The following is a 27,841-nucleotide window of genomic DNA, read 5'->3' on the forward strand; positions in this document are numbered from 1 at the left end:
ACGCGGCCACCTGGACCCCGCCCCCCCCCCCACTCACTCTGCCGGTGTCCGGCTGTGAGCACCCAGCCTGAGGACAGCGCGTCTCCGTGCCACGGAAACGATCCCAACCGTGCCTCGAAATTCAGGTTCATGACGGGCTGATGGTGCAGGCTTGAGGTCTGGGACAGGAAGGACTGCGTGACGAAGCTAGCCTTAATTATCCTGCCTCGGGGTCGGGGGGGTGGAAGGGTAGGGGGCACTCAAGTGCTGGAGTTACAGATGAATTTCATCACACACAGATTTAGCAACAGTATCTCTAGATACAGTAAGCTCTGTAAGAAAAGTGAATAAAACACTAACTACCAAAGCACTTTGGATTTACACAAAAACATCGAGCAAAATCAAACTAAAATATGCCAATCACAAAATATGCCTTGGCTGTGCTTGAGGATTTAAAGTAATCCAAATAGCATAGAATGGGGGTGGGGGAGGATGGACTCAGGGGAGCCAGGAGAAGAGAGAAGCAGAGCAACTCTTTAATGTCCATGCAAGCTCTGATCCTTAATCTGAAATGGGTGGTTAACAGCCTTTGCTTAACATCGATGGGTATTTGTTGGGCATGGCTGCTCACGAGCGATTTTGTTTAGCAGCTTTCTTGCAATGCCTTTGTCTGGCTAATGAACCTTTTCCAGAAACTAGAAGCAGAGAGAATTATATTCTACCTCCTCTGAGAAAGCTAGTCTTGCCCACCACAGATACTGAGCTGTTTTGTGAACTGGATTTTATGCAATGGCCTCTCAGTCTATTACACTATAACAGATGTACTGCTCTGGAGAAACGATAGGGATGCTGTCCTCCGTCATGAGGGAAAAGCTGTTGGGTAAATTGGAAATCGTGAAGATTTCTTGGAGGGAGAGGAGAGGGAGAATATCTGAGTAATAGCAAGCTTTCTGCTTTTCTGTACTTTGCACAAAACAACAAAAATGCATTTTTCTCTCTCAGATGTGTATCACTAAACTTTTTTTGGAAAAAAAAAATTAGAATCACTAATTCAACCTATGATGTGGTGGGCTTTCACTAAGCAAGTACAGAATCCTTCAGACTGAGGGGCTTTGGGGTCCATCCACCATCTGCTTTCTCCCTCCAAACAGTGCAAAGGATGAAGACTAAAAAAAGGGGTAGGACCACTCAACTTCAACCTACAGAGACTTCGAAGGCATTTTCTTTTCTCAGGTGGAAAGTTTACACCCACTTCTACTTTGCTGGGGGTGTTCTCAGAGGGATTACCCCTGGATGGAAGGTAGAAGTGAAGTGTACACAGACATGTGCACACACACACACACACATGCCTGTGTGTCATCAGTGCCTCCTTTTCTTCTTTTCTTCTTTTGCCTCACCCACCTTTGGCTTCCTTTCTTCAAGGATGCTCAGGGACCAGCTCCCCAGGATGTCAAGACCCAGAGGCAGTTTAGTTGCATACTCAAATCCCATTTGCCCCTGAGCCACAGCAGGGAGCCTGTAGCTGCCTATTCCTCTGTTGCTGTGGTGAACAGAGGGGTTGGACCTGAAAGTCCAACATCACTCTGTGGTGGACCTTACTGCCCTGGCATCTGCAAGAAGGTCCTAACCCATAGAGGGCAGCAGAGCACTCCACGATCGTTTAGAGCATCTCCTGGAATTAAATTAGTTAAGAGTTGATGTGTTCCTCTTTCTCTACATCCTCGTCAACACCTGCTGTCCTGAGTTTTTAATCTCAGCCATTTTGACTGGTGTGAGGTGAAATCTCAGGGTTGTTTTGATTTGCATTTCCCTAATGATTAATGATGCTGAACATTTCTTAAGTTGCTTCTCAGCCATTCAAAGTTCTTCAGGTGAAAATTCATTTTTTATCTCTGTACCCCATTTTTTAAATAGGGTTATTTGGCTCTCTGGAGTCTAACTTCTTGAGTTCTTTGTATATATTGGATATTAGCCCTCTGTTGGATGTAGGGTTGGCGCCTGGGCATATACCCAGAGGATTCCCCCAGCATGCAATAAGGACACATGCTCCACTATGTTCATAGCAGCCTTATTTAAATTAGCCAGAAGCTGGAAAGAACCCAGATGTCCCTCAATGGAGGAATAGATACAGAAAATGTGGTATATTTACACAATGGAATACCACTCAGCAATTAAAAACAATGAATTCATGAAATTCGTAGGCAAAATGGTTGGATCTGGAAAATATTATCCTAAGTGAGGTAACCCAATCACAAAAGAACACACATGGAATGCAGTCACTGATAAGTGGATATTAGCTCAGAAGCTCTGAATACCCAAGACACAATTCACATATCAAATGAGTCCCAAGAAGAAGGAAGGAGAGGTCTTTGGTCCTGAGAAGGCTTGATCTAGCATTGTAAGGGAGTACCAGGACAGAGAAGTAGGAGGGGGTTGATTGGGGAAAGGGCAGAGGGAAGAGGACTTATGGGACTTATGGGGAGGGGGGAACTGGGAAAGGGGAAATCATTTGGAATGTAAACAAAGAATATAGAAAAAAATTGATGTGAATTCAGCCAAAAACCTGATTGAGGGACACTGTTACACACACACACACACACACACACACACACACACACACACACACGCTTAGCACCTGGAACAGGGGAGCTGCCGCCTTCTTAGGTTGGGTACATGTAGCTGGCAAGGCTTCCTTCTCATTTGATCCTTGTAAAATCCCCACAAGTTCCAGCTATTCAGGGGGCAGAAGCAGGAGGATTGCATGTTCAACGCCAGTCCAGGTTACTTTTGTATACCCAGTCTCAAAGCGACAGTGCCTGGAGTTGTGGTTCCGTGCTAAAGTCCCACAAATAACAACAGGAAAGCACAGCAACAGAAGCAAGGACAAAACTTCCTGTAAGGTGGGTGTGAGTTCTTCCATCAGGGCACAGGAACTGAGGTGGGAGAAAGCCAGGGCTTGGTGCCCAGGTGGGTCCTGACAAGGAGCTTCTGCTGCACTGTGTAACCTGTCACTACAGTGTACATTTAGTAGAAAGAGGATTGCCTAGCCTTGAGGTGTAGGAGCTGTCCAAGTAAAGCCTACAGCTTTCCCTGAATGAAGGTGGGCAGGTTTAGTGTTAAGACAGTTACAGCATCAGTGTATTTAATTCACACAGCTGGAAAGCAGATAAATGTAATGGACATAAATGAATATTTATCAAAAAGGGACAATAAAATTTATTAAAAGACTTTCGAGGGGTGTGTGTGTGAGTGTAAAATTCTGTGCATATGTGTGTGTGGCTATATGCATGTCCTGGTCCTAGTAGGGATCAGAGAACAACTTTTAAGAATAAGTAGTGTCCTTCCCTGTAGGTTCTGGGGATTAGGGTTGTCAGGCTTGGGTGGGAAGTGCTTTGGTCCAATGAACCATGACACTTTACTAAAGATAGCCCGATGGAACAGTCTTTTCTGCTCTCATCTCTTCTGTTGGTGTTCTGTGGCTCTTTCTCAAGATTGGTATCACTTTCCCTCATTTAGGGATTTTTTTTTCCTGTAATGATTTAATTGGAAATATTTCTGTGCTTCTTAGCATGGAATTCTTCACCATCTTTTATGCCCATTGTTTTTAGATTTGGTCTTTGCTCAGTGTCTCTGATGCAATGCAAGTCTGCTGCCTTCCCAATGTGATAGGCAGGGCTGAAATATTCTGGCACACAATCTACATTGGCTCAAGGAGAGGGGATTGTAACTTCCTTTGCTGCAGTCCTTACCAAAACCACAGGCAGGAGCCTCCTGGGCTGTGGCAAGTTTGCTGAGGCAATATTTCAGGCTAGACTCTCCCTGGTAGAATATACCCATGGTTACTAAGCCAGTGGCCATAGCTGAAGCATTGTGGGTAGGCAGCCCTAATCCTTGCAGTGGGTTGCACTGGCACCACATAGGGGGTGAAGTCTCCACCAGGTTGAAGGAGGAACCGGAGCCTGCTTGTGTCATGGACTTAGCAGAGATCTTGGCCAGGACCATGGCTTCATATATTTGCAGTCTTTGCCTGTACAATGGACAGGAAGAACGTCTAATGGGCATGCTGATCTTATTGGTGTGACAGATTGTAGGACTTATGTTCTAATCTCACTATGTAGAGCCCTTACTGGGGTTATTGGCCAAGCAGGAGAGTTTGTAGGTACCTAGTCTGTACTGGGGCAATGGGTAGGGCTGGAGCCTCCCAAGCAAGCTTTGGTCACTGGGGAGGGTCACAGATGATGGCAAGGGCTCCCAACCATCATAGAGGGGAAAGTGAGATGGGAACTTCCCAGAAACAGAGTTCTCACTACCCTGTGGGCTGCTCGGCAGCCATCATAACCTCTTAGTTCTTCTTGCTGCACCTGCTAGATCCTCTTGGTTAAATGGTGGTCCTAGTGGGAGATAAGTGTGGATGAAGCTTCCCAGATGAAAATGAAATGGAAGTGCAAATGAGAAAGGCTAAAGATTTGGGGTTACTCAATACTCAAGAAGGGTGACTTTTTGACAAAGCCAAGAATGGTGATGTCTTAGTTAGGGTTTTATAGCTGTGAACAGACACCATGACTGTCTTAATCAGGACTTCTATTCCTGAGCAAACATCATGACCAAGAAGCAAGTTGGGGAGGAAAGGGTTTATTCAGCTTACATTTCCACATTGCTGTTCATCACCAAAGGAAGTCAGGACAGGAACTCAAGCAGGCCAGGAAGCAGGAGCTGATGCAGAGGCCATGGAGGGATGTTTCTTACTGGCTTGCTCTCTTGGCTTGTTCAGCCTGCTCTCTTATAGAACCCAATACTACCAGCCCAGGGACCACCCACAAGGGCCTTGATCACTACTTGAGAAAATGCCCCACAGCTGGATCTCATGGAGGCACTTCCCCAACTGAAGCTCCTTTCTCTTTGATAACTCCACCCTGTGTCAAGTTGACATACCAAACTAGCCAGTACAAAGACCAAGGCAAGTCTTATAAGGGACAACATTTAATTGGGGCTAGGTTACAGGTTCAGAGGTTCAGTCCAGTATCATCAAGGCAGTAACATGGCAGCATCCAGGCAGTAATGGTACAGGAGGAGCTGAGAGTTCTACATCTTTATCTAAAGGCTGCTAGCAGAATACTGACTTCCAGGTAGCTAAGAGTAGGGTCTTAAAGCCCATGCCCACAGTGTTACACCTACTCCAGCAAGGCCACACCTACTCCAACAAAGCCACACTTCCAAATAGTGCCACTCCCCAGGCCAAGCATAAGCAAACCATCACAGGTAAATGTGGTGGTTTGAATGAGAATAGCCACTAGAGGCCATTGTATTTGAATACTTGGTCTCCAGAGGGTGAAACTATTTGAAAAGGATTAGGAAGTGTGGCCTTATTCGAGGAGGTGTGTCACCAAGCTTTGAGGTTCCAAAAGACCAGGCTCATTCCCAATTAGCTCTCTGGGCTTCCTATTTTCTGGTCAATATATGAGTCTTCAGCTACTGTCCCAATGCCATGTCTGCCTGTCTCCTGCCATGCGTTCTGCTGTGATGGCCATGGAAGCACCCTCTGCATGGGTAAGCGCTCAGTGAACTCTTATATAATGTGCCTTGGTCATGGTGTTCCATCCCGGTGGTAGAAAAGTAACTGAGGCAGTGAAGTGAACGTGTGTGGGCAGCTACTACCTCCACTCACCTTTTCTTACAGATCTCTTCACATATGCAGTATGGCTCTACATTAGGGGCCACATACACAGAATTCAGGGCTGGGGCAAAGCAGGGAAAGAGTCAAATTAGAGAGTTATTTTTGTTCAAATATGTCACCATGTTGGCTATTTCTTGAAAGGACCAAGTTGACCATCCAGGTAAGAGACTCCTTCCCACTTTCTCCTTGCTATCATCAGGGTGTGAGAAACTCTTCTGGTGGTATTTGATTGTACTGTTTGTTCTTTCTCTGTGTGTCTTACCCCAGGGAGAGGACATCTAACTGACTCTGGTCACTAAGCGCCTCTCCATTCAGCTCTTCTTGTTTCTCATCTGTTCAGCCGCCTTTAAACTGTTACCCAAGAAAAAGGACTGAATCATATGACCAGTGAAGACTCAACTGCCCATTTTACTAGTTACGTTGTCTCTAAGAGTTATATTAATTAACATTTGTTGCTATATCTTTCCAACCCAATTACCCGGTAAAAGAAAGTTCAACCCAGTCAGTAACAATACAAGCTATAAGCCTAGATTGGGCAGATCTCCCACTACACTACTCTATTCCCATCTATATTATCCCATATAACTTGCGGTTTCTCCAGGCCTTGAGCTTCTCTCCAGCCTCTTTGGCGATCCCCCGTAGCTCCTCCCCCACCTTGATCCTTTTCTCCTCCCACAAACCCTCAGCTCCGCCTCCCTCTTCCTGCCCAATCATTGCCTTTATTTGAAAAGTTAAGGTGGGGGAGGAGGTTCACAAGGCAACTCCTTGCCTGCAGCCCCTCCCAAGAGTGGAATTAGCTTCAAAATACAAGCCCTGGGCTATCCACAACAAACATTACCCTTGATGCTGTGTCTGTGTGGTAAGCATTGTGATAGAGAGAGTAGGGCCATTTTTCATAGGGAAGGTGATAACTCACTGGGAGGTACATACACAGAGACCTAGAATACCAGGACTGAGGCTGGGGAATTGGGTAAACTCCTCTGGATAGTCTGACCCAGGATTCAGTACCAGAAACAGGGTAGCAGGCCAATGAGATCTCTAGCCCTCCATAGATTGCACAGAGCCAACAGAGAGGGCCAGGACTAGGAAGAACAGAGTGAAGAGGCTGCTGGGTAAAGGTTAGTCAGGAGAAATATGACTGGAGAGTTCAGGGTGTGGATGGCTCCTGGATATCTGTGGGACACCTACTCAAAAGCAAAAGCTCCTGAGTTTACAGACAGCAGACCCAGTGTCTTAAATCTACAAATATGGCCTATGAAGAGTAGGCCTAAATTCAGCTGCATAGTGAGATGTATGCAAGGGAGGAGACATGCTGTGGTAAGCACAGGCCCTTGTCCTGAAAAGCTCCAGGGGAAAGATACGGGAGAAACAAACTTCTTAGATTATAAACTCATGCCCCCCGCCCCCCAAAAAAAGGTGAGATGTCTGAACTATTCTGTAACACAAAAGTCTCAGAGTGGTTAGAGGAGAGACAGACCACAGACAGACCGGAGGTGGTAATTCAACAAGATGGGTCAAGAAAGTAGGGGTCAGACGTGGTTGTTAGACTAACATGAGACAGATAGAAGAACAAAAAAACCCATGTCTTAAGACCCCATGTCTTAAGGTTTAAGAACATGGAAAGTGGTTTTAAATAACTCCCAAACCAACCTGAGTGCCTAAAACAGGGCCAAAGCTGAGCCTAAGAGTCTATATACCTCCTCCTACACTAGATCCCATAGGCGACAAGATGGACTTTGGCTTCTTCCCTTCCTTCCCTCATGAACCCCAAAAGTCAGCCCAGGGTGAAGAACACAGGATGTAAGTGAGCTCACAGGCAAGTGTCTACCTTCTGCCCTTGTCCTTACCTACACACTGAGCATAGCCCAAAGTGGAAGGTACAACCTGACAGAACGGGCTTGGAATACAATTACTTACCTGGATTGTTAGCACTGGACGTGCTTTGGACTTCCCATTCCTCCACTTGCCTCACTTCTACAAAAAAGCCAGGAGAGACAGTGGCTCCCCATCCCTCCCTACAGTGCGTGATGCTGCAGCAAGCCACACAGATCAGCTTCATCTTTCCTCTGGTTCATACACACTGAATCTCCCGCATGAGCCCAAGTACGTAGCCAGTCCGTCCTCCACCCTGAGATTACCCTCCTAAGTGGGGAAGAGAGGACCATGAAGGTGCTTGCTGTAAGGAGAAAGTGGGGGAGGACCTTGTGTAAGAACCTTTTTCTCCAGGTTTGTCAGTTTCCTGAGAGAACTGTGCCCTCGATGCCAACAACCCCAGATGAGCACAACGATCCATGGGCACAGCCCCGAGGAGGTTTGGCAGTAGCAGAGGCAGGCAGAAGTGGGTATTCTGGCAAAGGTCCCTTGACATTACAGCTAGAAGCAAAGCAGCTCCAACGTCAGGCAACACTGCTCACATCACTATGCTGTAGAAAGAAGTGAGCCCAAACCTTCACACCCATCTCCTTGTCCTCACAGAGACCTTTTTTATTCTTTCGTCCACCCAAGAAGAAGGTGAGGCCTGAGTGTACCTGGGATCCTCTGCCAGTGTCCAAAATGGGGTATAGACGCACCTGGAACTTCATTAGCTGATAACTTCCCAGTTACCAACTTGGGGAATACCTGGAAGAAAGTCAGAAGGAAGCAGCTCGGTTTCCACTTGACACACATTAAATGGACTGTGGTGGTAAGGTTTAAATGCATGTGGGTTCAACAGAAGAGTGACGGAACTGAGCGTGAGAACACGGGCCCTGGTGGGCCGGCATCCAGATCTCCTTAGAGACACATACATGAACACAGCCCAGTGCCTGGACTCCCTCTGCTCTCAGTTGTTTGCTTTAGGACACCAAACATTTCCTGAGGCCTGCCGGTAAATGTTCTGTATATATATCAACAAATAAACAAAATGTCTCTAGAAAAAGGTCGGCCAGGCTGGAAAGATAGATCAGCAGTTAAAAGCACTGACTGGTCTTCAATTCCCAGCAACCACATGGTGGTTCACAACCATCTGTAATGGGATCTGATGCCCTCTTCTGGTGTGTCAGAAGATAGTTACAGCATATTCATATAGATAAAATAAATAAATCTTAAAAAAAATAAAGAGAAAGGTTAGCCACTTCAGAACTGTTCTATGTCTTGTAAATACTCAGCTTTGAGGCATAGCACTGAGTGAGGGTGAAAGAATAGAAAATACAGCCTAACTCCAGCCTTCTAAGGATCTCCAAACACTTCATATTCCAGAGTCCACTCTTTGTGCTCTTTGTTAGAAACTAGGTAAAAGGTCACAGTCCAGAGCCCGCCCATTAAGAGCTGGGCAGAAAGGCCTTGAATAGGTGATCCTGGCCCTGTAAGGTAACTAGAAATGAGCTAAGCTTATCTTGCTTCTATAAACTGCTTACACCATTACTCCTATCCAGGAGTTCACGCAGCTATAGACTCCAAGAAAATAGGAAACTAATTGGTCCACTGAACTCGGGCTCTGATAATTTAAACTGATTGGCCTAAAAACTATGGAATGGTACAAATCGATTGGCTCCCATTTCGCGGGCTCTCCATGCTAAGGAATGATTGGTTGGTGATTCACAGGCTCTCCATGCTAAGAAAAGATTGGTTTGTGATTCGAGGACTTTGTTGTAAACTTATAAAAGCTGTCGCAATTTGGCACTCGGAGTCCATAGTCCTTTAGCCCTGCATGGTGTACGGCTGTGGAACCCAGAATTCTGGAATAAAGAAATCCTCATGTTATTGCATTGAGACCGTTTCTCGCGAGTGATTTGGGTGTTGCCTTCCAAGGTGTGGGGTGCTGGGGCACCCTCAGTTTTTGGGGGTCTTACAAAGGAGTCTGGAGTAGGTGTTTGGATGACTCCAGGTCAGTCCAGAACTCTTGCTTTCTTTCCGTTCTCTGCCCGAACACAGTACTATCTGTACATTGCATGCAGAACATATGGTAACCCACTCACTGCTTTGGTGTCTGTCCCTCTTCCTTTTCATCAGAGGATATATATATATATGAGGAAAAATGAATATTTTTGAACAGGGATGGAAGCAGAATATATATATATATATTCTGCTTCCAAGTTAAGTCATTTGAGGAATGCTGGTTACTATAAAGGGGTAGACTTCCTCCACTGTATCTTTCTATGGCAAGCTGTCTCTCTTTCTCTAGTGTGTTTATGCTCACCATACTGGGAGAAGACTGGGCCCTGCATGCCCCAAGTGATGGAATAGTATCCACGTCATTTTAACTAGCTGTTACACAATGAAACTTTTCATCAGATGAACAACCCTGGATAAGCCTTCAACAGGAACTGGCAGGAAAAGAGGCTGGGTTCTTTGGTTAATGAATGGAGTGTGCCTCTATATGCTGGGTGTCAGTTGGGACAGTAAATGCCTAGGCAGGCAGCACTAGCCTGACTAAGGGGAGGAAGCGACTGCACTCGTCCTGAAAGAGCATCTTCCTTCCTCTTGTCCACCTCTGTGACACCTCCATGAACTCTTCTATCCATGGTAGCCAGGACTCTAACTCCTCCCCTTTTTGGAGAGAGTTTTTTTAAGAGACCATTAAATTAGGCTGCACATAAACTCAGAATATAGACAAGGATGACATTAAACTTATGATCTTCACATAGCAACCTCCCAATGGCTGATATTTTAACTCTGTGCCTCCACAGGCAGCTTAATGTCATCCAGAGGGACAAAAGGCAGAGCTTTGGTCATGCCGGGGAACCACTACATAACTGACCTACATCCCTATCTCTCCCTACCTTCTCTTAACTAAAACTCCATAGCTAAGGCCTAGACATGCAGACACCAGCTGATGCAGAAGGCTTGTCTGAAATAGCGATACTCCACCTTGCTGACTGCAGAAATCAATTGATTGCTTTGATTCCCCAGACGCACACTTACCAGCCAACACTGAGCCCTCAGTGAGAGGAAGAACAAGTTGTCACAGAGTCTAGCTTACCTTTCTAGTATATTCCAAATATAAGGATGAGCACAGATCAATACCCAGATAGTGATTGGAGCCCTTAGTAAGCTACATCCTGTGATTCTGTATTCTCCTGATGTGGTTGGATGAGCACTACACCGGTTCATACTGAGCTGAATGGAAGAAAATTCATGTGATTCTGTTTAGAGCAAGATTCAAAAATTGATGCTAAGTAGCAAAATGTAGCGGAAGGCGAAATGACTGGTCTTCTTCTAGATACGACTCAGCTCTTGAACAGGCAGGTGAGCACCGGTTCTTGGACTTTGGACATTGGTGGCAGTCACAACAATGCTTGTGATCTCTGGTGCTTTGAATTCTTCCAGGAATACACTGGAATGTACAAACCCTGACCCAGCTTCAGAGACTGCAGCTCTGTGCATGGGCTGTAGGATCGTGGCCATAATAATTACTTGGAAAATCTACCTTGAAAAGAATAAACTCCTAGTCTTCATCTCTAGCAGGAGGCTCAAGCCATAGTAAAAGGATACAAGACAACCAGTATTTATACAACTCTATCTAATGAGTGTCATTAGAAAGGCATTCTAGGGGGCTAGAGAGATGGCTCACCAGTTGAGAGCACTGGCTATACTTCCAGAAGACCCAGGTTCAATTCCCAGCACACACATGACAGCTCACAACTGTCTGTAACTCCAGTTCCAGGGTATCCATCACCATCGCACAGACATACACACAGGAAAACCATCAATGCAAATAAAAATAAATAAATAAATCATTAAAAATAAAAATCTTGGGGCTGGAGAGATAGCTCAGCGGGTAAGAACACTAACTGCTCTTCCGAAGGTCCTGAGCTCAAATCCCAGCAACCACATGGTGGCTCACAACCATCCGTAATGAAATCAGATGCCCTCTTCTGGTGTGTCTGAAGACAGCTACAGTGTACTTACATATAACAATAAATAAATAAATCGTTTAAAAAAATAAATAAAAATCTTTTTAAAAAAAGAAAAAGAAGAGAAAAGATCATATTGAGATCCTTTACATAGGTCTTCGCTTTGCCCACCCAGGCAGGTTTTGATGAGTGGCTAAACTTTTGGGTCCAACACCTTTCTCCTTCCTTTCTCCTTCCCTCCCTCCCTCCTTCCTTCCTTCCCTCCCTCCCTCCTTCCTTCCTTCCCTCCCTCCCTCCTTTCTTCCCTCCCTCCTTCCCTCCCTCCTTCCCACCTTCCCTCCCTCCTTCCCATCCTCCCTCCTTCCTTCCCTCCCTCATTCCCTCCATCCCTCCTTCCCTCCTTCCTTTCTTTTCTTTTCTTTTCTTTTCTTTTCTTTTCTTTTCTAAGGTGTGCACTACCATTCCAGGCTTAATTTTTTTTAAAGATTTACATACTTATTTAATGTATGTAAGTACTCCGTCTGCATGTACACCTGCATGCCAGCAGAGAGCATCAGATTCCATTTATAGATGGTTGTGAGCAGTGTGCACCTTTTAATTCTAGCACTTATGAGGCACAGTCAGGGAGATCTCTATAAGTTTGAGGCCAGCCTGGTCTACATACCAAGTTTCATGCCAGCCCAGGCTACCTAATGATGCCCTGTCTTCAAACAAAACAAAACAAATCAAAAAAGCAGTTTGTCAAGTCAAAGACTCCATATTAGTGTATTATGCCTTGCTTTCCCAAAAGACCTGGAACTGGGTTCTTGGTAAAGAAATTAAGTATTTATTTTCTACATGTTCTCTGAGTCAATGGCCAAGTCAGGCAACCCTTTCTGTCAGGCCTTAAAATCAGGGTTCCCTAAGCTATGCCTAACATGGCAGAGAATTTTCAGATCAACCAGCTCTTGGGAGATTAATACCTTCTAAGGGGGTGCCTCCATGTCCCCAGTATCTTCACTAAGGCTCATATTTCAAGACTTCAACCCATCAATACTTTCATATTGAACATATCTTCATTTGTTACATTGACTTTGGGGAAACGTGCTAAAAGGATAGAAGGCCCCTACAGAAGATAGCTGAGGAGACAATTACATGAAAAGACAAACTCTCTGTAGATAAGCAATAAAGAAGAAAAGCCCCCTCCCCCCATTGTGCTCCTGGTGCTATCTATACCTTCCTGAATCAGGCACGAGTTGGTAACTTTCTATGTCCTTGTCTTCATAAGTAATACATGGCACAAAAAGAGTTTTTAGCATTCAAATGTATTATCCACTAAAACATTGGGATCGTGGGATAATTACCTTAGAAAAAGAAAGGGCGCTGTCGTCGTCGTCGTCGTCATCATCATGTCATCATCGTCATCGTCTTCGTGTGCTGACTCTGAGGCCATCACCCCCTCCTTCTGCCTGTGTGGATCAGTGGAGATGACACAGTGGAGGGGGAGAGAGGCGCAGAGGCAACTGGCCATTTGCCAGGGCGTCAGAGTGTTCTGAGGAAGCGGTGGGATATGTGTGTGTTCCTACCTGAGCTAGGTATGTCTGCATCTCTTATTCTATCCAAGGGATGCATGTAGCCCCAGAGGACAACATATGCCTACGTCATTGGTAACTGATTTAATGAATGTGGAGGACGCAGGGTAAGTGCTCAGGAAGGCTAGCTATCGTCACAATGTCTTGCCATCTACCTCACAGCTTTTCATAAATCAGACTCACTAAAGCCATGAATTCCAAATTCTCAGGCCATTGTCCATATACGTATATGTACATATATATACATATATATGTATGTGTATATATATATATCATCTATGATCCTTTTTTCATCAATTTCTACTATTTTACATAGTAAGACACTTTCTCAAAAATCAAACAAAAGCAAAAATTGGTAATAAAAAGAAACAAAAAGAGGGTTGATGAAAAATATATATTGTTTCAAAAGTAAAATGCTTTATAAAAGCAGCAAATATGTAAGTTATAGCATAAACCAATTTTATGCTGCATATAATATTAAAAGCAAATATTTAAACAAGGTGTTTTGAAAATTATTAATCGGAACAATAGAAGGGGACCAGACTTGTTGACTAGTATAGTCATACCTCTGTTTGTATGGCAAGTCCCCACACCCCACTATTTCAACCAACGTACAGGTCTGACTGCTATGACCAATGCTCAGTCTGAGCAGTCTGCAAAGTGTGCTGGCAGTCATCACTGTGGCAGGAATATAGAGAATCACAGAACCATGGCGGCAGTGTGGCACGGATGCTGAACTTACAATCCATTCTGAAATATCTGATTTCTGCTATGTCGGGAGGTATGCTTATTCAAGTTCAGTATCACACAGAAGAGGTGACTTCTGTTGGTATTACGTATATGATATCATATATAAGATATTACATATATGGTATTCTCCCCTAAGAGAATTAAACTAGCCAGGGGTGGTGGTGCCTCCCAGCACTCAGGAGGCAGAGGCAGGTGGGCCTCTATGAGTTTGAGGCCAGCCTAGTCAGCAAAGTGAATCCAGAACAGCCAGGGCTATTATACAGAAAAACCCTGTCTCGAAACATGTCCCCCCCCCCCAAAAGAATATTAAACTACTAAAATGGAGAAAATATTAAACTACTAAAATGGAGAGTGGGTGAATATTGATTTATTTTTATTTTGTATGTTGTCTTTGTGCTATGTGGGTACAATCAATGTCTGCAGGGATTCCCCAGCCCTCCACGTGTGTTTTGTTTCATCTGTTCATATTACTATGGAGTTACTTATCCAACTGTCTTGTCCTCATTGAGGACCACTCAAAGGGACTCCTCCTGGTTTTCAATCTACAAACAAGTCCCCCGGCACCTTAGACAACATAGTGTAGTATATGCATACTACCTATGTGTATGTAGTCTGCCTGCACGCTACCACGCTCCTGCCTTTATGATAATGAACTGAACCTCTAAAACTGTAAACCAGCCCCAGTTAAATGTTTGCCTAGTTATCAGGGAAATGCAAATCAAAACAACACTGAGATTCCACTTTACACCAGTCAGAATGGCTAAGATGAAAAACTCAGGGGACCACAGATGCTGGAGAGGATGTGGGGGAAAAGGAACACTTCTCCATTGTTGGTGGGATTGCAAGCTGGTAAAACCACTCTGGAAATCAGTTTGGTGATTCCTCAGAAAATTAGACATAGTACTACCTGCCGACTCAGCTATACCACTCCTGGGCATATACCCAGAAGATGCTCCTATATGTAATAAGGACATATGCTCCACTATATTCATAGCTGCCTTATTTATAATAGCCAGAAGATGGAAAGAACGCAGATGTCCCTCAACAGAGGAATGGATACAGAAACTATGGTATATATACACAATGGAGTACTATTCAGCTATTAAAAACAATGAATTCATGAAATTCTTAGGCAAATGGATGGAACTAGAAAGTGTCATCCTGAGCGAGGCAACCCAATCACAGAAGAACACACATGGTATGCACTCACTAATAAGCGGATGTTAGCTCAAAAGCTCAAAATAAATGTTACAATTCACCCAGCATAGGAAGCTCAAGAAGAAGGAGGACTTAAGTGAGGGTGCTTTGGTTCCTCTAAGAAAGAGAAGAAAATACTCACAGGAGCAATAAGGGAGACAATGTATGGAGCAGAGACTGAAGTAAAGGCCACCCAGAGACTGCCCTACCTGGGTATTCATCCTATAAACAGTCACCAAACCCCAACACTTTTATGGATGACAAGAAGTGCATACCAAAAGGAGCATGCCATGGTTGTCTCCGGAGGGGCCCTGCCAGAGCCTTACAAATACAGAGGCAGATGCTAGCAACCAACTATTGGACTGGGTGTGGGGTCCCCAATGGAGGAGCTGGAGGATGGTCCAGAGGAGCTGAAGGGGTTTACAGCCCCATGGGAAGAACAATGATTTCAGCCACCCAGACGCCCCAAGACTCCCAGGGACTGAACCATCAACCAAGGGGCACACATGGTTCCAGCCAAAAATGTGGCAGAGGAAGGCCTTGTTGGGCATCAGTGGGAGGAATGGTCCTTGTCAGATAAAGGCTCAACAGAGGCCCCAACAAAGGGAAACGGGGTGGGGGGGGGTAGGGGGTGGGGGTACAGAGGGGTGGGGGCATATACTCGGAGGCAGGGGAGGCAGGGGGAAGGGGGAGGGGGAGGGCTTGGGTGTCTTAGGGGAGGCAGGATATCGGGAAAGGTTTTATCATTGGCAATGTAAATGAAGACAATATTCAATAAAAAAAGGTGCCTTGGTCATGGTGTTTCTTCATAGCAGTAAAACCCTAACTAACAATATGAGGAGACCTTGCTTTAGGAAGCTGACTCCTGGATTCAAAGTCTTTCCAAGAGGGTGGTGTCTAAGGTGCTGGGGGGCTTGTTTATAAATTGAAAACCAGGAGGAGTCCTTTTGAGTTTACTAATCTTCCAGAGGGTGGAGCCCAAGGTTATACAGCTCTGCAGTAGCACTTTGTTTAGTACCCATAGGACCTGGCTTGACCTCCCTACAGCACTGTGAGATAAAAAATAACTGAAATAAAAGTGAAGTGATTATAGAACTCCTGTGAGGATCAAGCCTGCTGTGACCTGACTCAGAAGAACCTCTGAATGGTCATTTCTCCTCAAGGGACAAAAGGGGTCGTACTTCTTGGTACCTGAGCATCACACTTCACGAGTATCCCCAAGAGCATTCAGAGCTGAACCCAGGTTCACAATGTGTTCTTAGCACCGGGGGATCTCAGGGAAGACCAATAGGGGTATTGATGAAGAAGGGTCTATGAGACACCTCTAAAATGAACCTCTAAGGACCAACTATTACCTAGTCAAGGCCTGGCTGCGAGAAGGAACAGAATGTTAGAAAATTCCAGAATCCAGAGAAAAGTAAAGTCAAGACAAACTACTCTTCAGAGGAACACTATTAGGAGGCCCCCGGCTTTAAATGGGCCTCCTTTTGGGAAGAAAGTATCATGGCTGTAAATAGCCAAGGTGCGGCCCCGAAAGGCACAGACCCTTCAGTTTCTGACTATCCTTGGTTTTCGGGGGTGTGGTCAGGCTCCAAACCATGTGACTGTGTATGTGCTTTACTTAGTGTGTGGCTATGCTTTCAAGCTGATGAGTATTCTGGGCTTCGGGTGGTTGTGGAACATCTTCGCTACCCACTTTTGCTCTAGATCCACTGAGAACCCAGTCAAACATTACCTACTAGAGAGCAAAACTGGACTAGAGAGATGGCTCGGTGGTTAAGAGCATTGACTGCTCTTTTAGAGGTCCTGAGTTCAATTCCCAGCAACCACATGGTGGCTCACAACCATCTGTAATGGAATCTGATGCCCTCTTCTAGTGTGTCTGAAGAGAGCAATGGTGTACTCATATATATATATATATATATATATATATATATATATATATATATATATATATATATATTATTTTTTTAAGAGAACAAAACTGATTGATCCCTGGAAGTATCCATACCATGACATATGTCAACCATTATAAACTATGTGAATGAGCAAAACACATACTGTACAGATATTAAAAGGTCAAAACAAAACACCTCATTTTGTTGTAATTAAAAAAAACATGAATTTGGGCTGGAGAGATGGCTCAGTGGTTAAGAGCACTGACTGCTTTTCTGAAGGTCCTGAGTTCAAATCTCAGCAACCACATGGTGGCTCACAACCATCTGTAACAAGATCTGACTCCATCTTCTGGAGTGTCTGAAGACAGCTACAGTGTACTTATATATAATAAATAAATAAATCTTAAAAACAACAAAAACCATGAATTAGCCAGGCAGTGATGGTGCAAGCCTTTAATCCCAGCACTTGGGAGGCAGAGGCAGGCAGATTTCTGAGTTGGAGACCAGCCTGGTCTTCAGAGTTAGTTCCAGGATAGCCAGGGCTATACAGAGAAACCCTGTCTCGAAAAACAAAACAAAACAAAACAAAACAAAAAAACAAAAAAAAGAAAAAAGAAAAAGAATGAGTGAAAGAAGAATTGAGAGATAAGCAGATAGATAGATAGAACTACTGTATGAAATAGGAAGCCAGAGCCGGGCGGTGGTGACGCATGCCTGTAATCCCAGCACTCTGGGAGGCAGAGGCAGGCGGAGTTCTGAGTTCGAGGCCAGCCTGGTCTACAGAGTGAGTTCCAGGACAGCCAGGGCTATACAGAGAAACCCTGTCTCCAAAAAACCATATCCGAAAAACCCAAAACAAAAATCAAAAAAAAACAAAAACAAAAACAAAAACAAAACAAAAGAAAGAAATAGGAAGCCAGAAAAGAAGTAGTAGATGTGCCCCATCCATGAAAGAACTGTAGTCCTCCCTCAACACATGGGAATGGAAGGGATAACATCTCTACCTAAATAGCTCCCCACACACTTGCACTCAGTTTCACCAGTTTCCTTTGCACCTGCTGGTTGTTTATGGTGTATGTAATGTGGAAGACACCTGCACCTGCACCTGCACCTGCTGGTTGTTTATGGTGTATATAGCATGGAAGACACCTGCATCTGCCAGTTGTTTATGGTTATATATCATGGAAGACACCTGCACCTGCCAGTTGTTTATGGTTATATATCATGGAAAACACCTGCACCTGCCAGTTGTTTATGGTGTATATAACATGGAAGATACCTTGTGAATCTTGTTACTTTCTGAGCCTTGTGAAGTTCTTTAGCTCCCAGAGGATTGCCGGCCTCACTCAGCTGCGTATCCTGAGATTATTGCTATACAATAGTTGGTTTTCTGCAGTCTAGTGGGGCAGGGATCTAGCTGAGTCATGGAGCTCTCTGGCAGGGGATGCCACAATTTTCCAGGCCTTAGCAACCAAGCAGCAGGAAGGTCAGTGGGAGACATTTCCAATGAACTTCCTCAACCTAACAGGAGCTCTTCCAGAGATAGAAACCGAGAGGGATTTGGGTATGTGGGTGACATAAGGTCTGGGGTCAGGCTGAAGTGCATCTGGTTTGGAACAATATTTGAGTGTCCTTGGATCTTCCTGGCCAGAGAGTCCAGCCTGGAGTATGTGTCAGGTTCAGTGAGAGCATGTCTGGAAACAGAAAAGGAAAAGAGAGTTTGAGAAAGATGCTGACGTTGAACTGTGGCCTTGACGTACACATCCCCAGTGTTGCACAAACCATTCTCTCTGCCTCCTGCCCCAACACAAAGAGTTAAGACTAGACTGAGAAGCAAGACACTGAAGAATAAGACTTAAGAGAAAACAGGATGATCAATCTCTCATGTGTTCTGCTGCCTGAACTGAAACCTGGTTTGACAGGTCCCTCGAGAGAGAACAGAGGAAACAAACGAAAGTGCTGGAAGTCTTGGTTGTAGTTGCTTGGTTTGAGGCAGGTACAAAGAGTTTGCATTAGGTCACAGATAAAATGAGGGAGCAATAATCATATAACCTCCACCTTCCTCTTAATCAAACTCAAACCAAGATGGCTGGAGGTAAAACAGTGCCACCCCTGCCCCCACGAACCTGTCAAACAGAGAGAGTATCTTAATTCTTTGGGGGCTGACATGGGCTTAGCAAGTAAGGTGCAGTGATATATAACTGGGAAGCTAGGGTTCCAAAAGCAAAAAACAAAACAAAACAAAACCTCTGCCTCCAAAACAAAAGGAAATCACAAATTAACTGCCATCCAGATGAGAATGATTAGGGATGTTGTCTTCCTCACAAGTCTTTGAAAAAAATGGATGCCCACAAACAATGCTCCCTGGGGGAATCTGAAAACAGACAGATATAGAATAGAATAGGGGGTGTGGGCTTGGTGTGTGCTTGTGAAGAAATGTAACTTCATCTGGATGCATTTCCAGAAAATAACTCAGACAAATGTATGGACCTGTGGGAAGCTGTTCGCGTTCCAGTGGGCAGGCAGACATGTCAGTGCTGCTGACAGAGACAGAGCAGCCCTCAAGACAGGGACAAGTCCTCTAGGAAACAGATATGCGAACTGTGACAGACATCATTGTATTAGGTTTAAAATGATTTTTTTTTAAGCCTTAATCAGGAATTAATTCCACTTGAAGAAATCACACGATTAGGAACTTTGAAATTAATAAAGTTGTCAAACTTGTTATGTGTTTCAAAAACTACTTTTAGATTAAAACAAGAATCAGCTGTGTAAAGGATTTCTACAGGTAACAATTCAGTCAGCAGAAGAGACACATTCTACAGACTCTACTAGCCTACCCTGGGCCACATCTTTGAAAGTAACATGGAATTAAGGAGGTGATTCAAGTTAAGCCACCAAATCAAATTCTTTGTGTCAGCAGTACCCTGGGCAGGGCCTAGAATGTGACAAGTCTGAAGACCTGACAGAGGACGCAGTGCAGGGGGAAGGGGGGGGGGGGGCCGGAGGCAGCCCATGCACTTGCGCTGTGCACTCTGATGGGGGGGGGCGGGGCAGCAAGAAGGGGCGTGGCCAGGCTGGGCAGCTTTGAAAAGCTAGACCTGCTGCCAACCAGCGAGCACACTATCTCGTGCTTGCACTCGGAGGGTTCCAGTATGGGCTCCCACACGGCTGAGGCTCATGACAAGCCAGACCCTTGCTCTCAGAAGCTACTCAATGTCCCACCTGTGTCCCTGCGACTTCTTGTGCGGCCCTGGTGGTTACCAGTTCAGGAACTCAGTAATCCTTTGGTGCTCTACATGGAAGACTGGATGGCAAAAATGATCATTGGTGAGTTTCTCACCCCAGGAGTCTGGGTTAGCTCTTTGTATTCTTTTAGGGGAAGCAAAGGGGGGGGGGGGGCGGAAGTCCATACCCCGTCCCTCAATTCAATCTGCCCTTCAAAGCCTGAGCCTTCCCATCTGAAGCCATTCTACTGCTTAGAGTCTCTTCCTCACCTCTTCAGGCCAAGACCAAGCCGAAATCTCAGAAATAGAGTGGATGACCCAGACCCTGCTGAGAGTGGACTACTCTGGGAAATTAGCTGAAATCACCATCTTTGGACGACCCAGAGCACAGACTCGAATGAAAAATATTCTTTTGAACATGGCAGCCTGGCACAAAGATGATGAAACCCGTCTTGGTAGGGAACCTTGAGGACTCACCTGGGAGAAAGCCAAGGGACAGTCTCAGCTTCTCATGGTTTCCTTCAGTTTCCAAACAACAGGAAACTCTATTGTCCCTAGGTATCCCTTTCCAATGCCCTTAGATGGCAGAAAGAAAGGGAAAGACAAACACACTGAAGGCCCATTAACCCCTCTGCTCAGCCATATCAGTCTTCCCAGATTCCAGGTCCAGAAACCCTTCTCTTTAAAACTGCCCACCCCTCTGTTTGACTGTTGGTGTTCATCCTTTTACAGCTAGGAAGATTGCACAAGTTAAAAAGTACTTGAAAGCTCAGATGTCCTCAGCCTTCAACTCAAGGATCGAACGACTCAAGCTGGCTGCCGGCCTGCTCCCGCTGGAGTGAAAAACGCAGATGGATTCTCAAGTCCCTACACATGTTTTCTTACCTGCCTTCATGAGCATCTTCTGTTTGTTTTTCTTTGCACATAGCAATTTGTAAAACTATTCCAATATAATTTTTTTTTGGTATGCGGTTAGTTTCGTCACAGTCAAATTTATAAACCTTGACTATTCAGTTGATGTAGGGGGAGTGTGTAAGTTGTATTCCTACAGTTTCTTACACACTTCAGTCCGGGACTCAAGAATGGCACAGTTGACTTAAGTTTAAGTGTTTGAGATGGTAGTAATATATTTCTGGGCTGGGCCCTAACTCCTGTGTCAAGCAAAATATTTTAAGTTATTCAGACTGGGAAAAGGGCATCATTAAAATGTCAATTTCTGATCCTTTTGTTCTTCCTTATTGAGACAGGATATCTACATAGCCCTGGCTGTCCTGTCCTAGAGTTTCCTATGTAGACAAGGGTGGTCTTGAACTCGGATCTACCTGTTTCTGCCTCCTAAGTTCTGTAATAATGTGCTCCACCATGTCTGGCTACCATTTTTTTTTTTTTATTTTTAAAATGAGTTTATTGAATGTTATGAAGGCAACCACTTTTGATTTGTCATTAAAAGTTTCATTTCGTTATGCTGTGTATTAAAGGTCATTTAAAAGAACAGTCACTTCTTTCTGTGGGACTCTTGGGTAGTGAATATTTAGCACAGTGTCATTTCTGCAATGTGAGAATAAGTAAAAAGTCTCCATGTTTCTCTTCAAAAAGCGATGAAAATAACAGAAGGTGGTATAAAAGCCCCATTTCTCTACTTATTCCATAGTATTGGAGTCAGTATTTTTACCATCACAGGCTACAATGTTCACTTTATCTCCTTTAATAAGTTTTGTCACCTCTCTGAATTCATCATTCAATACAAAAGTCCAAACATTATTGCAAAGTTTGTATTTAGAGAGCCTCTGAAATTGACTCTGTTCCTGATTCTCTGAGCCAATGCTGAATTTATAGCTTTATCAAACTGAAGTAGTACTTGAAGGGCAAGCTGGGGGGTATCTGTTGAGACTGTATGAGCTCATCAAGGCTCTTGTGAAGACTGTTCCCCAAAGTTGTATTTCTGTATAACCAATATGCCATGGCTTAAAAGGAAGCAATTAACATTTCTTCAGGCTTGCATTGATGTCCTGAGAGCCAGGTAGGGAGCCTGCTGCCTCAAAAATCCCTTTGCATAATTCTTAACCTACTGATTTAAGGCAGTGGTCCCAACCCAGGGTCAGAATATAAGTCTGTATATCAGATATTTATATTACAATTCAGAACAGTGGCCAAGTTATGAAGTAACAGAAATTTATGATTGGAAATCAACACAGAATGAAATGTACTAAAGGGTCAAAGCATTAGAAAGGTTGGGAACCATTGATTTAAGGTGTGCAAGAATTCACTTGGGAGCTGGGCAGTGGTGGTGCAATGCCTTTAATCCCAGCATGAGAGGCAGGTGGATCTCTTGAATTAAAGGCCAGTCAGAATCCCTGTCTGAGGAAGGGGGTTGGACAGGAGAATTCACTTTGGAAGTGCATCAAAACAATGTCCTGGCCCTTTCTCCAGTGATTCCCTGTGAGAGGAGACATTAATTTACAACTCTAACATGCTCGGGATGCTGAAACACTACTTTGAGGGCAATCATTTGCAGCTGCCCTTTAGGTCCTCAGGTGTGTGTGGCTCAGGAAGTTTCCCAATCATGAGGTATACCGTCTTCGAGGTCATTATTTGACCTGAAGGGCCTAGTGTCCTGACTTCCTTACAAAGACACAGAGACTGAGATCTCTGCAACAAGCATGAGGTTTATTGATCCAACATGTTGTGGTTGTCCTGCAAGCAGGACAGAAGCGACCTAGATGGCACATTGTAGGCAGTTTTTATACTTTTTAGAGGTGCAAGGTACATCAGTCAAGTTGCAGTTTAAACTTATTAGCTAACATCTGTAGAACCTTTAGATCTGCTTGGGGTCTCCCGGAGATCAGGTAGTCATCAGTTAATACATTCCTACTCAGGAATGCCTCGTGAGTGGAGAACGGAATTTGGCTTATCTTTGACTCCAGGCAGGAGCAGGAAGCATAAAGTGGGTATCTTAACTCAGGGGCAATCACAGAGGGTATCTCTAAGGCACTTACAGAGACTCTGAATTCTTTCTCATGTTAGGAAATTCTTGGAACAAAGAAGGGGAGCAGTTGCTGTCGCCACAGCCATTACTTCTCATCATACATCACAAAAAACCTCAAGTTACATACCTTTAGTGGGCTGAAGTCAGGCCTCAGAGTTGGCTGACACCCCACCCTTTATTCCCTGTTCCCTGTCCCTGGCTCCCCTTATTTCTAGCATTTTCTTCCAAAATGCCTCATTCTCATTCTCTCATTCTCTTTCTCCCTCCCTCCCTCCCTCCTTCACCCTCTCTAAGATTTACTTATATATAAGTACACTATAGCTGTCTTCAGACACACCAGAAGAGGGTATCAGATCTCCTTACAGTTGGTTGTGAACCACCATGTGGTTGCTGGGATTTGAACTCAGGACCTTTGGAAGAGCAGTCAGTACTCTTAACTACTGAGCCATCTCTCCAGCCCCACCACATTCTCTTGAGTCTTCAAAATGTGAGACTTGGGAGGGACACAAACTTCTGGTGACTAGGAAGGTGGAATCTCGGAATGCTTGAGAGGCCCTTCCTCAGGGTTACAGAAGCAGTGAGCACCTGCTGGGGGGAGGAAGCTAGGTAACTGTGCTGCAGAGAGAAAATCCCAGGACCTGTTAGGCCATGCCTAGAAGTTGAAGCATGAACTCCAGGTTTCAGCTTCCTGATGTTAGGGAGTCATCAATGCTCCTGTAAGTAAATTAACCACAATCAGAATTTTGGTTTCTTGTGGGTTCTCTTTCTGGGGTGAGTAGACTGTGTTCTATGCCACCCGAGGAAAAGTCTTTCACATAACACATTGATGCTCTACGTGGTCCATGTCAAGCGTTTGGGCATAGGTGTTCTTTGTGGCACAAGCTGTTTCCTATTCCTGTGACACTGATGGCCAGCATGTAGCTCTATGCCTACTTGCTGCCATTGCTTTCCAAAAGTGAAATTCTTAGTTTAGAAGGAGTGCTGTGCTCACAACCCCTCAAGCTCTCTTGAGGCTAAGGCAGACAGATCTCTGTGAGTTCAAGTCCAGCCTGATCGATATAGCAAGTTACAGGCTAACCAGAGCTACACATAGCGAGATTTGGTCTCAAAAGATAAATACAGTGCAAGAACTCTGTAGTTAGACAAAGTTGTGGTTGATGGGTTGTGGGAATTTTTTTTTCCCTTTCTGTTTTTTGTTTTGTTTTATCCTTTGACAGAAAATACCGTGTTCTAATTCTTTAATTTTTGCAGATTAACACACACACACAGACACACACACACACACACTCACTCAAGCTCAAGCCTATGCTACTTGTTGTTGGGTTGTTTTTTTGTTTGTTTTGTTTCTATGTGAAGTGAAGCAGGGTCACTTACAATTAACAACTTGATTTCCACAACTGTACAGATGTCCAAGGCCTCTCTGATTAGCATTGGTTATTGTTACTGTGGTCAGCCCTTTTGTTTGGTTTTATCTTAAGGAGATAATATTGGGATTTGTATTTGGGGTATAAGTGTAGGGGGTGATTTATTTTAGGTTCTCTTGTAAAGACCTGGTTAAATGTCATGTTTTCCAGCCTCCTTCTGCCCAGGGTGTTGATTTTAGGGGTGACACAGCCATGCCCACCCTATGTGTCATCTTTCCATTGTACCACCACTGAAGAGAGCTCTCTTCCACAGTAGGATTTCACAGCTTCCGATTCCAGAATAATGAAAGCTCAGGTTTTTGTGGTTTATGTTGGTTGGTCTTCCCTAATCAGTTCTTGTACATCTGGAAATTATTAAAAAGCCATTTTATATAATAAATCAACCTTCATGCTATCACTTCCAAAACTCCTTCTTTAAACTTTCTTAAAGCACTCTTGGTTTTGGAATATGGAGGCTGAAAGTCCCTTTATCTGCCACACATTTGGAATTCATAGTATCTTCCTGAATTTCTCTTTTTCTGTGTGCTATTCTCAGAGGCAAGGTAAGTCTGTTGTCCTGAGGTGCTTTGCATGTGGGGGGCTGGGCTTTGAGCCTAAGCAGAGCTCCCGCCCTCCCAGTCTGCAAGGTCAGATTTCGAATACTGGACTCTCAGTTCAGTATTGGACATCAAGCCTCAGTTAACATTACCATATACAACCTTTGACTGATGACTGATTTTCTCCAGGACTCATGAGAAAACCCTGAATTCTGCACCTACCAGCTCAGGGGAGAAATGTTTGCCATGGTGGGCAGTTAAGAAATTGCAAATCCCTCTGCATTCCTCCTGGGAGAGAAACTGGTGCCACCTTGCCTGAGGGAAAGTGGAAATAGCAGGCTAGAGTTAGAGCAGGTCAGGTTTCTTTGTTTATTTGCTTTGGGTGCGGGGGCTGGAGACTTAAGCCAGGGCCCTGAGCATCCCAGAAAGGGTCCACCCCAGGCATGTCCCTCATGTCCCTGCGGCTCCCTTCCTGACCCTCTTTTAGAACAGAAGTTTTACTCCTAGGAATTTAGCCTACAGACATGTTAACAAAACAACTGTATTCAGTGAATTTCACACACCTGTGGAGAAAAAGGTCCGGAATGTCCAACGGTCCTTTGAAAGAGAGCTGATTACATGGGGTATCTGATGAGAGAGAGAGGAGGGGAGAGAGAGAGGGAGAGAGAGAGAGAGAGAGAGAGAGAGAGGAGGGGAGAGAGAGAGGGGGAGAGAGAGAGAGAGAGAGAGAGAGAGAGAAGGAGGAGGAGGAGGAGGAAAATAAGATACATTTATTAGCTGGGCGGTGGTGGTACATGCCTTTAATCCCAGCACTTGGGAGGCAGAGGCAGGCAGATTTCTGAGTTCGAGGCCAGCCTGGTCTACAGAGTGAGTTCCAGGACAGGTAGGACTACACAGAGAAACCCTATCTGGGGGGTTGGGGGGGGCGACAAAAAGCAAAACAAACAAAAATACATTTATAAGTGAAACTCAGTTATAACTGAAACTCAGGCTGCCTGGTGGTGGATCATGCCTATAATCCCAACAACCAGGAGACTAAGGCAGGAGGGTTGCCACAAGTTCAAGCCCAGACTGGGCTTCATCACAATGAGACCCTGTCTCAAAAAACAAACAGGGTCAGCAAGATTCCTCAGCTTGCTGCCTGCCAGGCCCGATGACCTGAATCTTAACCCTAAAACCTTCAGACGGAAGGAGAGGCCCAACTCAGAGGAAGATGTCCTCTGCTCCCTACACAGTGCTATACCCTGAAACACAGAGAGAAAGAGAGAGGGAGAAATTAAGACATAAATACCATGGTGCATACCTTTATCCCAACACTGGGGAGGCAGAGGCAGGCTGATGTCTGTGAGTTCCTGGACAGCCAGGGCTACATACTGAAAGCTTGCCTTAAAAACAAAACAAACCAGATGTACACAACACTAGAAAGAAGCAGAAATTGTATCAGAGACAAAGATGAATGGGAGTGGGAGGAGAATTGGGGAGGGGCACAGTCCAAGAGCCAGGTACACTAGCCAGGAAATATCCTCACGTGACCAATCCACTGCTATGCTCAGGGAAAATGAAACCAAGCAGAATGGTTTGAAAAAATAAGTTGCTTTAATTGTGAAGAACTGAAATTTGAGTTTGCAGAATGAAAAGTTTGCTCTCTACAGTGTCAGGAGGGAAATGGCTCAGCGCTGTGTGCCAAGTCACCACAGTTGGCTAAAAAAATGCTGGCCATCTCAGGCAGGGGTGGCTCCCACCTTTAATCCCAGCACTTGGGAGGTAGAGGCAGGTGGATCTTCGCATAAAACATTCCTGTCTTGAACCACGCCCACCGCGCCCCCAAAAGTTGGCTGGCTCCTTCATGCCAGGCCTGTTATTACTTTAAAAATGTTTTTTATGAGCTGCAGAGATGGCTCAGTGGTTAAGAGCACCGACTGTTTTTCCAGTAGTCCTGCATTTGATTCCCAGCAACCACATGGTGGCTCAAGCCATCTGTAACAGATGCCATCTTCTGGTGTTTTTGAAGACAGATACAAGATACTCACATACATAAAATGAATAAATATTCTTAAAAGATAGTTTTCATGGCAATGTAGCATGGACCCATAGAGTTTCCATTTCTGCTTTGTTCCAATATTTTTCTCATATTTTAACTGTTGAACAATCTCTAGAAATATCCTGTCCAATACTGTTTCATTCAAAATGTGTTTTCTGAAACTGAAGTGTCCCTACCCATAACCTACTCCACTCCACAGGACCTACTCTGTGCACAGAATTTGGTTCCTGCCATTCCACCCAGTGACCTACCTCATCATGAGGGGCCACAAGATCCTGCTGTAGTGATAGAGGTCTGCAAGGCAGACTGAGGTTTTGGGAGAACGGGGGTGGTGTGAGAGCCAAAGCTCAGACTCCATTTTAGAGAACCTGACCTCAGTCTGAACTCAGGTCATCAGGGTGGTTCCTAGTATCAGTTTCCAAGGGGCCCCCCAACAAAACCCGAGCCTTGCTCCAGTCTTAGTGGGGTCTAATCCCCACTAAGACCAGTTTATAGCTTACACCCTCAACAAGACCAGTGTCTCCAGGTTATTCCAATAAACCCCAACCCCCAGGTTACAAGCCCACCCCTGCCTATCGACCACCAATGCAGAGGGGAGCAGAAATTAAGTGTATGAGTCCCAGCACCAATCAATTGCGTTAAATGTCACAGTAGATTCTCAAGCAGGGGTTTGCACGGGTGTTCCCTGGTTGTTGCTTACTATAAGGCTTTGCCATGATAGACA

At 44.8% G+C, this 27,841-nt stretch overlaps 1 protein-coding gene and 1 pseudogene across 1 annotated transcript; one reads left to right on the top strand and one right to left on the bottom strand.

Annotated features, from left to right (window-relative positions):
* Window positions 1-20,016: 20,016 nt before the first annotated feature.
* On the top strand, window positions 20,017-21,593 carry Ooep (oocyte expressed protein). Its single transcript, XM_052189314.1, has 3 exons — window positions 20,017-20,233; window positions 20,409-20,585; window positions 20,863-21,593. Exons 1-3 carry the CDS (start codon window positions 20,059-20,061, stop codon window positions 20,970-20,972), a joined length of 462 nt encoding a protein of 153 aa, XP_052045274.1. The 5' UTR covers window positions 20,017-20,058; the 3' UTR covers window positions 20,973-21,593.
* A 177-nt stretch (window positions 21,594-21,770) lies between these two features.
* LOC127689639 (transcription initiation factor IIA subunit 2-like) lies at window positions 21,771-22,092 on the bottom strand (annotated as a pseudogene).
* Between the last annotated feature and the right edge of the window lie 5,749 nt (window positions 22,093-27,841).

Source organism: Apodemus sylvaticus, chromosome 7, assembly GCF_947179515.1.
Source record: "Apodemus sylvaticus chromosome 7, mApoSyl1.1, whole genome shotgun sequence".
NCBI lineage: Eukaryota > Metazoa > Chordata > Mammalia > Rodentia > Muridae > Apodemus > Apodemus sylvaticus.

What these genes read in the sequence shown, in the direction of transcription:
- Ooep (XM_052189314.1), top strand. Translation starts at nt 20,059, where the DNA reads ATGGGCTCCCACACGGCTGAGGCTCATGACAAGCCAGACCCTTGCTCT. An exon ending in GATGGCAAAAATGATCATTG is followed by an intron (nt 20,234 to 20,408) that starts GTGAGTTTCTCA and finishes TCACCTCTTCAG; the next exon opens with GCCAAGACCAAGCCGAAATC. An exon ending in AGATGATGAAACCCGTCTTG is followed by an intron (nt 20,586 to 20,862) that starts GTAGGGAACCTT and finishes ATCCTTTTACAG; the next exon opens with CTAGGAAGATTGCACAAGTT.